The sequence below is a fragment of the Pan paniscus genome, chromosome 16, assembly GCF_029289425.2.
Source record: "Pan paniscus chromosome 16, NHGRI_mPanPan1-v2.0_pri, whole genome shotgun sequence".
Taxonomy (NCBI): domain Eukaryota; kingdom Metazoa; phylum Chordata; class Mammalia; order Primates; family Hominidae; genus Pan; species Pan paniscus.
In genome coordinates this window covers 41,136,070-41,149,861 of record NC_073265.2, presented here as the reverse complement: position 1 = coordinate 41,149,861, position 13,792 = coordinate 41,136,070, and the positions used below count along the sequence as shown (strand labels likewise).

At 39.4% G+C, this 13,792-nt stretch overlaps 1 protein-coding gene and 1 non-coding gene across 2 annotated transcripts in view; both read right to left on the bottom strand.

The window, feature by feature from the left end:
• Positions 1–1,088: 1,088 nt before the first annotated feature.
• Positions 1,089–13,792, bottom strand: part of TMOD3 (tropomodulin 3) — an 82,250-nt gene continuing 69,546 nt past the window's right edge. Inside the window, exons 8-10 of the mRNA XM_003827843.6 lie at positions 12,640–12,783; positions 10,918–11,062; positions 1,089–4,384 (exon numbers count right to left, since the gene is read on the bottom strand). Of these exons, the coding sequence (XP_003827891.1) occupies positions 4,350–4,384; positions 10,918–11,062; positions 12,640–12,783 (324 nt within the window). The 3' untranslated portion in view covers positions 1,089–4,349. The remainder of the gene's footprint in view (positions 4,385–10,917; positions 11,063–12,639; positions 12,784–13,792) is intronic.
• LOC112437392 (U6 spliceosomal RNA) lies at positions 5,847–5,948 on the bottom strand. Its single transcript, XR_003026011.1, has one exon. It is a non-coding gene; the product is annotated as a U6 spliceosomal RNA (small nuclear RNA).

Below are 13,792 nucleotides of genomic sequence, written 5' to 3'. Positions count from 1 at the left end.
CTCTACTAAAAATACAAAAAATTATCCGGGCGTGGTGGCGGACGCCTGTAATCCCAGCTACTTGGGAGGCTGAGGCAGGAGAATCACTTGAATCTGGGAGGTGGAAGCTGCAGTGAGCTGAGATCACGCCACTGCACTCCAGCCTGGGTGACAGAGTGAGACTTGGTCTCAAAAAAGAATATAAAAATCTTTGCCTCTGAATACTATTTTCTCAATTTAAAAATAATTAGTGAAGCGTTTCTTTGATTTGTTGGTAAGCAAATCTTAGGGTAAGAAATATCCAGAAACATTAATGATCAGTGAGAGCTGATGGAGAGGATAATTTTACAGATACTTAGACCCCAAGAACTCACAGCCCTTAACTGAGAGCAGCAACCCGAGTTGTCTCTAGTGCATCCATCTGTTTGCTTCTCTTGGGTGACATGGGTCAATACGTTCAAAGTGCAGTAACACTGTAGAATGAGTAAATTTGGGCAGTACTAAACTTGCAAAGAATGGAAGTGACTAAGGACTCCAGAGAAAGCATGATCCTTGCATCTGCTGGGAGGTTAACAGTGGTTCCTAGTTTTTTAGGGAAAAAGTGAGGCAGCCCTGGGAACACAGACCCTAAAATGTAAGATTTTATAAAACTTCATAAATGTTGTCATCTTATTTTAATGACAGCAAGAGTTAAATATAACGTACAATATGATATGAGTAACATTTTATCAAAAAAAAAATTTTTTTTTTTTTGAGACAGAGTTTCACTCTTGTTGCCCATGCTGGAGTGCAATGGCGCGACCTCAGCTAACTGCAACCTCCGCCTCCCGGGTTCTAGCGATTCTCCTGCCTCAGCCTCCCGAGTAGCTGAGATCACAGGTGTGTGCCACCACGCCTGGCTAATTTTGTATTTTTAGTAGAGACAGGGTTCCTCCATGTTGGTCAGGCTGGTCTCGAACTCCTGACCTCAGGTGATCCGCCCACCTCGGCCTCCCAAAGTGCTAGGATTATAGGCGTGAGCCACCACACCCGGCCCAAAACATTTTTTAAAATAATTTTTATTATGTCATGGAATCCTCTTTTTAAATAAAAACACAACAGATACTCGGTCAACTGGAAAACAATTTATAGAATTCTATTTACATGTAACTTCTCCAGAGTGCACATCTTATACAAAGCAAGGATGTGGGTTATTTCAATCAAATAACATGAAGTCGCAATTAAATGACCAAGCTAACTCTCCTTGAAGTCTCTAACCATCTGCTAATTTATTTAATACAAAATGCTCATTTGGTCTTTTAAATGACAGGCAACTTTGAAAGTGTATTTCACCTATTCTTGAGAATTCTACTAGGCTTTAGCTACAAGAATATAGCACCAAAATCCATTTCAATAATATTAATATTTGCCACGAATATTGAGTTTTTAATACATACAATTTCATGTAGGAATACTGGAAAAATTCAGACAAATATGAGTATAACATTTTATAAAATGGGTAATAAAAAGCTTTTTTAAAAATAGCAATTTAAAAACACAAAGAATATTCTTTTAAATAACCAGATAAGCTGGTTAGACTACAAAACCTAAGGTCTCAGAAAACCTTTGGCTTAAAAATTAAGACTATTGCAAAACCCTAATCTATTTATTATAAAATTTTAGAGCAATTTAGAAATACTGAAAGTTACTAAGAGGTGCCAGATTTTTAAAGATTGAAGTAAACCCGATTTTTCTCCCTTATAATTTTGGAAAGATTTTGTAAATTCAATTGGATGAATGTTCATATTTAATGTCACTTATGAAGAAATCATTTCTTTCAGTTACACAATGAACTACTATAATGCAGAATTGAAATGGTACAAGCAAAATACTCAACTTCATACTTTGATAAATAATACATGAAAAAGATATTACCCATAAGTATGATGCAAAATTTTAGGTAGAGTCCCACTTACCTATATTAAAAACAAAAACAAAAACAAAACTTAAGGGATGAAGGGGGAACTATTTATCAACTAATTGACTTACAGGACAATGCAAACGAGGATGCCTGACTGAAAGTCTAGGTGACCAATTCTTTCTGGTAGCCTGAGATGCCTGCTCCATGCCTGACTCCCAATCTTGCTGGAACTGTGCAGTCTCCATAAAATCAAGTACAATCAAAAAGCTGCATAAGCGGGGAAAAAAAAAAGAGAGGAGAAGAGAGGGAGGGAGAGAAATAGGTAAATAGAGAAGGTAGGAAGGGAGAGGGATGGAGGCAAGGGAGGCAAGAAAGCAAGTAAGTGAGCCTTGCTAACTTAGAAAAATATCAGTGGCCTTTAACTGACAGGGAATAGTGCAAAGTTAACCTTTGGCCCCTACAAAACATTGGATACTGATGTAAAAAACAAAACAAAACAAAACCAAAAAACCAAAACAAACCAAAACAAACAAACAAAAAAAAACAGAGAAACACCACAGTTCTTATGAGGGAAGCTTAGCCTGTTAAGAAGGCTTATTACCATAGCACACAAGAAGCTGCCTTGCTTATTAGATAAACTGTCCAGCCCAAGCCAAAGTAGCAGACATTGCAATTCAATTTCAAAAAGTTTGTTTGTTTGTTTTTTGAGACACAGTCTTGCTTTGTCACCCAGACTGCAGTGCAGTGGTACGATCTCGGCTCACTGCAACCTCCATCTCCCAGGTTCAAGCAATTCTCCTGCCTCAGCCTCCCGAGTAGCTGGGATTACAGGTGTGCACCACCACACCTGGCTACTTTTTTGATTTTTAGTAGAGACAGGGTTTCATCATGTTGGCCAGGCTGGTCTTGAACTCCTGACCTTAAGTGATCCACCCATTTTGGCTTCCCAAAAGTGCTGGGATTACAGGCGTGAGCCACTGCGCCCGGCCCAAAAAGTTTAAAAAAAATTAATAATGATTAGCCACCTTGCCTTCCTCAGAAATGAGACTTTTCCCTTCAGAAAAATCTCTGTAAATGATACAGCCAGGCCTGAATTTTGAGGCCAGGGTTACCTCAGATTCCATTCCTCCCTGTTTTCTGCAGCTGTAAATGCCTCTGCCATCTCCTGCTCCAGGGGCTGCCCTGAGACAGAACATGAATACAAGTCCAGACCCTCTACCCAGCATCAGCTCTGCAGTCTCAAATCAGTCTCCCGACCACAGTACTCTATTCAATTGTTCACCTTAATACTTTGAGCAAGAAAGACTGCTTTTATTATAGAAATGACTTTTATAAATATTGATAAAAGTATAAGATGAAAGGAAGCATATACTAAAAATTAGATTTATGAAGAATAGCAGTTTTCCTTCTTGGTTGGAAGATTTGTAGCAGTGATTAAATACTGTTTATGCAATTCTGCACTGCACATAGGAACTCCTTCGGATATGGTGTAACACCAAGTAATTTACATACATGCCAGCTTCCAACTGACTTACAGTAACCATCAGTTTAAACGACTGTTTTGCAAGTGCCTCATACTGGAAATCTATCATATTTATTATCTTTGATTTCATTGTTTAACAGTTTTCTTTTTTCTCTTACCCTAAATAACTAAGAGTTGGCTGTATGCCTTTTTTGGGGGGTGGGGAGGGAGGTGGTGAAAACAGCTTTTATTTTTTACTATTAGTTTCCACAAAAATTTAATAATGCCCACATTATTAAAATGAAACACTGGAATGAACTTCGACCTCACTATACTTTTAAATAAAGTATGTAACCTGGCAAAGCTGATGACTTTGTTTTAAGAAAACCTGGGTGTTGCTACGTCACATCAGACAAGTGCAGTAACCTGGAATGCACAGACAACCACCCTCTCTCCCTGGAGACCTGCTTTAGCTCCTACACAGATGACTAGATTTTGAGTTAACTGTTTTAACATTCTGGCATTTTGTTCTCTTGATAAAGAAAAATCACACCCTTGCCAAGTTCATGTATTTTAAAAAATGGAAAACTCTCCAGGTCACGGAGTGAAGAAAACACTTAAGTGTTTTATGTCTAAATGAAGCAATAACAATTCTGATACCAGCAACATCCCTTTTGATTTAAAAAAGATTGGTCCTCACAATGTTCAAATTATTCTACACAAATGACCTGTGAAATTTTTTACAAATGTATTTTTTTGCCCAAGATTCATCATAAATCATTCAATTAAACTAAATTAAAATTGATTTTAGCAGAAAGTAGAAATGTTTCAGAATATAAAATATCACATTACTGATTTTACAATTTGATAACAACTAAAAAAAAATGCATGTCACTAAAAAAATTTTTCCAGTCTTTTCCCTTCTACCCAGGAAAATTTTACATGATGTCACCAACATGAGCCCTTGGTGATCTTCTGAAGTCTTCCAAAGATTACACCTTTGCAGACTTACTGGTGATCTCCTTCAACTCGTCTCTTACGCACTATGAGAAAAATAAAAGAAACTATGTTAGAAATCCCTATTAGTTTTTACAATGGTAACTTGCTTATAACAAGCAAGTTTCTGCATAATCCAGTTATAAGTTTTACAACATTGAAATGTCCATTTCCAGTTCACATGACCACTAATTAAAAAAAAAAAAAAACCTACTTCCCATCATTCACCACTGTCATTTACTTGTTGAGAACCAAGGGGCTTCAACAAAAGAATTACATGCCCTAAGCTCAATGACTCATAGCTGTGCTTACACAGCAGCAGCACTAGAAATCTAAAACAGAATGGTCAGCAATCATCTACAAGTCATTTGTTTTTGTTTATTTTTGACTTTGTAATTTATTAATAAAACAGACATTAGGTCTCACTATCTTGCCTAGGCTGGTCTTGGACTCCTGAGCTCAAGTGATCTGCCCGCCTCAGCATCCCAAAGTGCTGGGATTACAGGTGTGAGCCACTGCGCCCAGCCCAAGTCATTTGTTTACTGAAAAAGTACATACTCAGGTTTTAAAAAACAGCGAATAAATTAGTGTGTTAAATTTTGAAGTGACATTCAGGCAGCTGGGGTTAGAACATATTAAAAGTAACTACTTGCATGCTCTCCTGATTAGACACTACAATGTATTTCCTTAGGCTGTAAAAGAATATACCAAAAACATTTTTGTCATTTTTATAGGTAAGTGATTTGCTACTGCTTTCTGAACTTTCCTTCGTCTCCTGTAATATAAACCAGTTCAGGGTCTGATAAAACAACAAATGCAAAGTAATGAAAATCTCAGACCCTGGTAATATGGTGTGATCACTTCTGGCTACCATAAACTTTGGCTGCCTAAGTGGCCAGTCAACTAGCTCAGCTTTTGCAGCAAAGAACGGTACATGTATGTATCTGAGACTACCAGCCTCTTCCTGGACTGGTGATGCCAAACTACTCAGGGGTGTTCTCTAGTAGCAGAACAAGGTCTTCAACTTCAGATCTTGCTACCTGCACTCTCACCTATCAGCCACTAGAGAGCATTCATTGAGTGCCACCAATTCAGGGCTCTCAGCATTGTGGCCGGCTCCTAGAGAGGACAAAAACCACAGGTTCCAGAGTTGATGACAAATAGAGTGAATCACGGCTCTGTCACTTCTGTAGTGTGTACTTTGGCCTAAATTGGCTGTTTGACAGAGGAACTAGAAGCCAACAGTTGCACCTGGTGTCCTGGCCAGGCCATAGACACTCTGCTCTTGTGCTATTCTGACTGCTGACTTCTGTTTGTCGGCCTTTAATAGATAAGACCATACATTCAGATGACGTATATAAAATCTTGTTCAGCCATAGGCTGGGTGCTTGCTTGAAAATAAAACCAGAAGGACTAAAGTATCAGGTTCCCACGAACATTTTTATACTTATCTAATTAAGTTCGCCTGACTCTTAAGTTTATTTTATTTATTTTTTGCCAGAACTCAATAAAAATAGGGATTGCTTCATGAATGTCTGTGTCATCCTTGCAAGGGGCCATGCTCATCTTCTCTGTATCATTCCAATTTTAGTGTATGTGCTGTCAAAGCAAGCAACCGACTCTAATTTTAATCCATGCTAACAAAGACAAGTTTCATGTGTTCACTGAAGTATTAAGAAAAAAAATTAAATGGAGACTTGAGCCCTCAAATATCAAATCATGTATATAGATCTCTGAAAAATATAGAAATGTCTGAAAGGCAAACTTCAGATAATTCTTTTTTTTTTTTTTTTGAGACGGAGTTTTGCTCCTGTTGCCCAGGCTGGAGTGCAATGGCGCGATCTCGGCTCACCGCAACCTCCACCACCCAGGTTCAAGCAATTCTCCTGCCTCAGCCTCCTGAGTAGCTGGGATTACAGGCATGCAACACCACACCTGGCTAATTTTGTACTTTTTAAGGTAGAGACGGGGTTTCTCCATGTTGAGGCTGGTCTCAAACTCCTGACCTCAGGTGATCCGCCCGCCTCAGCCTCCCAAAGTGCTGGGATTACAGGCGTGAGCCACTGCGCCCAGCCCAGATAATTCTTTAGGGTAGAACATTTCAAAGAAAATTTTGAATTGCAGCAGGGTTTGGATGTTACTGGCATACCACTTCAGATGCTAAAATGCATGTTATAGAAAAGATCTACAGGACAGAGTGCAGCAAACAAAAAAGGTCTAGAAAATGGAATATGCAGTTAACTAGTGTAAAGATAGTAATGTGAGACTCAAAGGTAAATACAATATTGCATGTATACCATAGAACCTCTTTGCTGTTACAGCTGTGACACTTCTTAGCTGGAGAGATGGAGAACAGGTAGAATTATTTCAATGAATAGCTGAGACTAAGAAAACAATGAGAGAGGGAACGATGTTATCAAAATCAGAACTCAAGGATCTGATAAAGCCCCATCTACAAGGTGAAAAAGAACTATATGCCCAGGAGATTCTGTACAAGTTTCAAGTCTTGTTCTTTGATTATCTCTTTTGAGTTAGTACATATCAGGCTGCTAAGACCAATATGTCAGAAAACATGGTCTTCAGGCTTATCAATCTTTATCTATTAGGCAGAGGTCAGAGTATACAGCTGAAAAAAAGTTAAGCTGAGCAGAAGAATGAGAGGTTGCTGCCGCTGTGTGCACAACAGAGGACAATGGGGCAACGGGCCATTTCTGACCCCTCTTTCTCACCTGGTGCTCACTTGTTACCTTCCAGCAATTCCTCAGCTCATCCTCTAGATGGCAGGCTTATAAATTTTGCCCTATTAACAATTCTTTGGATCTGGTCCAATTTCTTACCAAAACACACTCCACTGATATAGGTTGTCAATACGCCACCATTAGTTAATTGCGAATGTCCTAACTAACTTCATTTTCTAACTCTAATAGAGCAATAAGAGCAGTTTTTGTTTTTGAAGTATCTTAATCATGTATTCGGTGGCCTCTAATGGCTCTCTAATGCCTTCTGCATAAAATCCAAATAAATCAAAGTTCTTTAACCATGTAATTTCAGTGTATTCTACCAACACTCCCTCTTAAATTTATTTATATCATTTTTTTTTTTTTTTAGACAAAGTCTCACTCTGTAGCCCAGGCTGGAGTACAGTGGTGCAATCTTGGCTCACTGCAACCTCCGCCTCCTGGGTTCAACCAATTCTCATGCCTCACCCTCCCGAGTAGCTAGGATTGCAGGTACCTGCCACCACACCTGGCTAATTTTTGTATTTTTAGTTTCACCATGTTGGCCAGGCTGGTCTCAAACTCCTGACCTCAGGTGATCCACCCACCTGGGTCTCTCAAAGTGCTTGGATTACAGGCGTGAGCCACTGCACCCGGCCTCAATCTGCTGATACCACTTTTTAAATGTTAGCTTTAAACAACAAGTACTCATTGAAAGTTTATTCAGGAGCCAGCATCATGATATAAGAGTCAGTTCTTAAAATCCACAGGCTGCCATCAGCATATAAATAACTTGCTTGCTCTCAAATTTGAGCTTTTATCTATAATTGCCCTATCCAGGAATGTGCTTATTGTCATTTCATGCATGAGACCCACGTTTGAAAATCTAGTTTGGATCAGAATGAAACAGTGTAACTGGGAGTCTAGAGAGTTCCCGGAACAAAGCTGCTTGCTTTCTCTCGCTTCTGCTTTGGGTCAGAACACAGCTTCTTCGACATGGTCTTCTCTTCCTCTATCACACACCACTGTGCACGGCTATTCAATTGCTCAGAGACAACATAAAGCAGCCTAGGAAATGGTTTTCATTTGCACCCCCCACACCCCATCTTGCATTTGCCCAAATCTCCCTCACTCTAACACTGGACATTTCTTTTCTTACAGAAATGCAGGCAAAGTGTCTACCAAAACAGGCTTCACAAAAAAGCACAACTGCTGAAGCCTTGCAAAGGTCAGCGCCCCTGCCGTGACGTTTATAGACATTCACTGTACAGCTCCTGGAGGGACAGCTGCTGGAATCACCTGCCTCCTGGAGGGAGGTAAGTAACAGAGCTGGTTGGGGCTTGTTAAGATAGTTTCCAAGGAGAGGAAAAATGGAGGATACTTCTGGCTTAGTTTATGGCTATTCAGGTACCAGAAAATTATAACTTTGAGAGAGTTCAAATTCTACCACTTATTTATTCACTTAATCCAGTTTTCTTAAGTACCTATTGTGTGTCAGGCATGGTTTTAAAAGAGTTGGGATTCAATAGTCGGACATGGCCCCTGCCAACAACATAGTCCCTGCCCTCAAAAAGCATATAGTCTTTGGAAGTAAGACTACTACATATAATTAGTTTTCTGAGTAAAAGGCAATTTAAAAAATGGGACAAATGCTGTGATAAGTAGAGGACATATGGGGCACACCTGCTTAAGATGTATAACAATGATGAACTCAGAAACTCAAATATCCACTCAATACTGGAGAAACAAGCCAGGGTTTCTGAGTGTGAAATGCCTACAACCCAAATCCCATCACAGACTAAATCAGAACCTCTAAGGAAACTCGCTCTGTCACTTTTCTGTAGTGTGTTTTTTGGCAAGTTAGTTAACTTCTTTGAGCCTCAACTTATCCTGCACAACAGGAGAACAACAGTATCTGTACCTCGTGGCTGTGTAGCGCACTAATGAGAACATAGTAAACATTCAATAGAGCACTTGGCTTCATTATCCATCAAAGTAGGGTTATGTGATGGTCGTGAGGCCCTGGTCAACCATCTTTTTGGGGTGAAGAAAGCCATTTTAAGCCAATAATCTACGTGTTTTTAAAGCTTTCCAATTATTTATGAAGTCCAGCTAGAACTTCTTTATGAAGTTCTCTTAAAACGCTGCTCTAAGAAGCCAAATTAAACGCCTGAAGGAAAAAATAGAAGCTAACTAGTGAAGCAATACTAAAACAATTAGCATGACTTTGCAGACTACATTTGGAATCAACAATACACCAAAACACACCAATTTTCTATTTTCAAAAGCAAGCAGCTAACATCTCTTCTGGGAAACCACAGTCATACAAAGGACAGAAAGAGTTTGAGCTAATATTTTCCACGTGATCTGGATTAAAGAAATGAAGTGTTATTTTTTCCTGCTCCAGAAACTTTTACAGAATGCGAACTCAAATATGGCTGAAGCTTAAGAGAATGGCAACACGTTGAAATGTCACTCCTTTTGAGAAGTCTTGTTTTACTTCTTGTCTAAGAGACATCTTTAAAAATACTTCAATGGCAAACATCCTAATTTAAAAGAGTCAACTTTTGGAAACATGTAGAAATAAAATTCTAAGTACCATATTCTTTAATTCAGCCTTGGCTGGAAAGTCTATTTCAAACAGAAGCCACAAGCCTCAAGCAATTAAATAGGAACCATAGGAGAATGAGAGATTACTGACCTAGATGTATGCAGTGAGAAGACAGTTCCACAACAGTCCTTTTAGGAAGACGAGCAAACACCTACATACCAGACTATAAAACCTGGGTGAGGGCCCAGGTGCGGTGGCTCACGCCTGTAATCCCAGCACTTTGGGAGGCCGAGGCGGGCGGATCGTGAGGTCAAGAGATTGAGACCATCCTGGCCAACATGGTGAAACCCCATTTCTACTAAAAATACAAAAATTGGCCGGGCGCGGTGGCTCACGCTTGTAATCCCAGCACTTTGGGAGGCAGTGGCGGGTGGATCATCAGGTCAGGAGATCGAGACCATCCTGGCTAACACGGTGAAACCCTGTCTCTACTAAAAATACAAAAAAAATTAGCCGGGCGAGGTGGCGGGCGCCTGTAGCCCCAGCTACTCAGGAGGCTGAGGCAGGAGAATGGCGTGAACCTGGGAGGCGGAGCTTGCAGTGAGCCGAGATGGTGCCACTGCGCTCCAGCCTGGGCGACAGAGCAAGACTCTGTCTCAAAAAAAAAAAAAAAAAAAAAAAAAAAAAAAAAAAAATTAGCTGGGCACGGCGCGCACGCCTGTAGTCCCAGCTACTCGGGAGGCTGAGGGAGGAGAATCACTTGAACCTGGGAGGCGGAGGTTGCAGTGTGCCGAGATGGCGCCACTGCACTCCTGCCTCGCAACACAGCGAGGCTCCGTCTCAAAAAAAAAAAAAAAAAAAAAAAAATCAACAACAAAAAACCTGGGTGAGAAATATAATTATTCTCTATTTTATATATTTCTACATCCACATTCTATCATATAAAATTGAATTTCTATCTGGGTCCGCTTGATTAAAAGGCCAAAAAACTTTCCGATAATGTTGAAATCTTTGTTTCAATAGTTCCAAGGACTGATCTGTAACTGAGAACAAATTGTTTGTTGTAGAAAACTGGTCACTTAAAACTATGAAAAACGCTTGTCACAGGAAGCTGATTTTACCCATTGACCCAATCATCACAACCTCACTTTAATTGAACTTGAATTCAATCAGTATATAAAGGACCATGCAGATTTTAGAAACAAAGGCCAAATAACTTCTCTGTTAGAATTTATTCTTAAGAGGGAAAGAAGTTCCCCCAATACGTTAGCTTGTGATAGAACTCAGAAACTTGATCGATACTATGTCTTACCTAAGTCATTGTTTTTTGTTATAGCATTAGCTGCTCTGGTTCGTGGTCCCTGCTGTGTAAACTGATATCCAAATTTAAGGATATTTGTATTTTCCTCAAGCATCTTGGCCATTTCCAATTCTACAGCTGTCCCCAACTGCTGCCTCTGGAGTAATTAGAAAAAAAGAACAATATTAATAAACTAGATCAAAATACTTTTCAAGGTAAATTAAGACATTCAGGCACATGCTAATTCTTTGATCTCTTTAAATGTTCCCAATTCCTACAACATATACATAGTTCAGTAGTTCCAAGGACTGATTTGTAACTGAGAACAAATTGTTTGTTGTAGAAAACTGGTCACTTAAAGCTATGAAATGTTTGTCACAGGAAGGGGATTTTACCCATTGACCCAATCATCACCACAGCCTCACTGGAACTTTATACACACACACACACACACACACACAAAACTTTTTAAAGTTCAGTAATATGATCATATAGACATCAAAAAAGTGTGAATTACTATAAGGACATATCACGTCATACCCACTAGGATAAGTATAATAAAAAAGATAGATAATAACAAGTGTTGGCAAGAATGTGGAAAAATGGGGACATTGCTGGGAGGAATGTAAAATGGTACAGCTACTGTGGAAAACTGGCTGCTGCTCAAAAAGTTAAACATAGAGTTACCATGTGACCCAGCAATACACTCCTAGCTATATACTGAAGAGAGATGAAAATCTATGTCCATGTTAGAGTTTGTAATGAATGTTCACAGCAGCATTATTTCTAGTGGCCCGTATGTGGACACACCCCAAATGGAATAGAATATTATTCAGTCATAAAAGAATGAGGTCCTGATGTATGCTACAATACAGATGAACCTCCAGAACATTATGCCAGGTGAAAGAAGCCAGGCACAAAAAGATCAAATATTGTTTGATTCCACAGATATAAGCTGTCCAGAATAGGCAAATCCTAAGAAACAGAAAGTGGATGAGTGATTGCCAGAGCCTGGTGAGAGGGGTGAATGGGGAGCGACTGCTAATGGGTATGGGGTTTCTTTTTGGGGTAATGAAAATGTTCTGGAATTAGTGGTAATGGCTGCAAAACTCTACAAATATACTAAAAACCATTTAGCTGTATACTTTAAGAAAATGAATTTTACTGTATGTAATTATATCTCAATAAAAAAATGAAAAACATGGATTAAGAAGCACTGGGTTAAATTTTAAGACATAATCCTCTTTTCCACCTTCATAGTTTACAAAATGTATTTACTTTGAAGGACTGAAGGAGACATTTAACAAATATTTTTTCAAATAACTGGAGTTATTTTTTCAAATAAAAAAATTAATAGCTACTCTGGATGGAAACATTTCTAACATGTATCTCTCTGCCTTTTACAAAAACCCTACAATGTGGACCTTGCCAGCACAGAGCTGCAAAATTGGAAGGTGGACTAGGTCACATGTAAGAGTCCTCTCAGTTCAAACTAGATAGCCATCTAAATTCTCTTAAAATGATCTAGGGAGAGTATACACCTTTACATTGTATACACTGTTATATACACTGAGTTAATATTCTAGATACCCCAAATGTCAGCTCTCCTTTCAGCCCAGCATCTTCCAACAGGGATCCCTGACAGCCCGCCTCCCATCCCCATCCTGAGTCGCCAAGCCCTACACAGCAGCGTGGGCTGTAGCTTCCTCGACGTTATTATTGTAGAACATTGACCTGATTGTCAATCTTGAGCTCTGCCAGGGTTTCATTATCTCTTAACGCATCAATCAGTGCCAGAATCCCAACTCCCGTGATAAAGTTGGACTCCACATTTAAGCTCTTCAAAGTTTTGTTCACTTTCAGCATTTCTGCAAAAGCCTAGAAATTAGAGAAAATATTGAGATTAAAATTTGATACAGTACCTACTACATATTGTACATGCCATAAATACATTAATTAACATAACTGCCTTAATGTTTGTCATTAGTTGTTTCAGTTTGACACAGTAGCCCATAGCTCTCACATGTACAGTTGTCCCTCAGTATTTGTTGGGGGTTGGTTCCAGGACCATCTGCAGATACCAAAATCTTCAGATGCTCAAGTGCCTTATATAAAATGGCATAGTATTTGCATATAACCTGCACACATGCTCCTGTATACTTTTCATTACCTCTAGGTTACTTAATATACCTAATACAATGCCTACACATCACTTCATTTTTGTGGATTCAACATAGTACCTGGCATACAGCAAATTCAGATTTTGCTTTTGGAAATTCATAGAATTTTTTTCCAAATATTTTTTATCTGAAGTTGGTTGAACTCATGGATGACTGTATCTACTTTTCTTTCTTTTTTTTTTTTTGAGACAGGGTCTTGCCCTGTCACCCAGGCTGGAGTGCAGTGGCATGATCACAGCTCACTGCAACCTCTGCCTCCTGGGCTCAATTGATCTTCCCACCTCAGCTTCCTGAGTAGCTGAGACTACAGTTGTGTGCCACCATGCCCGGCTAATTTTTGTATTTTTTGTAGAGATGGGGTTTCACCATGTTGCCCAGGCTGGTCTCAAACTCCTGGGCTCAAGCAATCCACCCACCTCGGCTTCCCAAAGTGCTGGGATTACAGGTGTGAGCCACTATACCTGGCCTGTACCTATTTTTCATATGTACCCAGTCATAATCTTTCGATTTTTTGGTCACATGTAATTCCCCATTGGTGACATTCTCTACTCCTCATTCCCTACTTCATGCTTCTTTCTTCTGTCTCTCTCACTCTTTCAGTTTCTGTGTTAGACCAACTTCATCAATGTCGCTGTAACATCTTTTCTTATTTGGGTCTTGCTGTAGCTGGATCATGTGAAGCCAAAATGAGGGTAAATTATGTACTA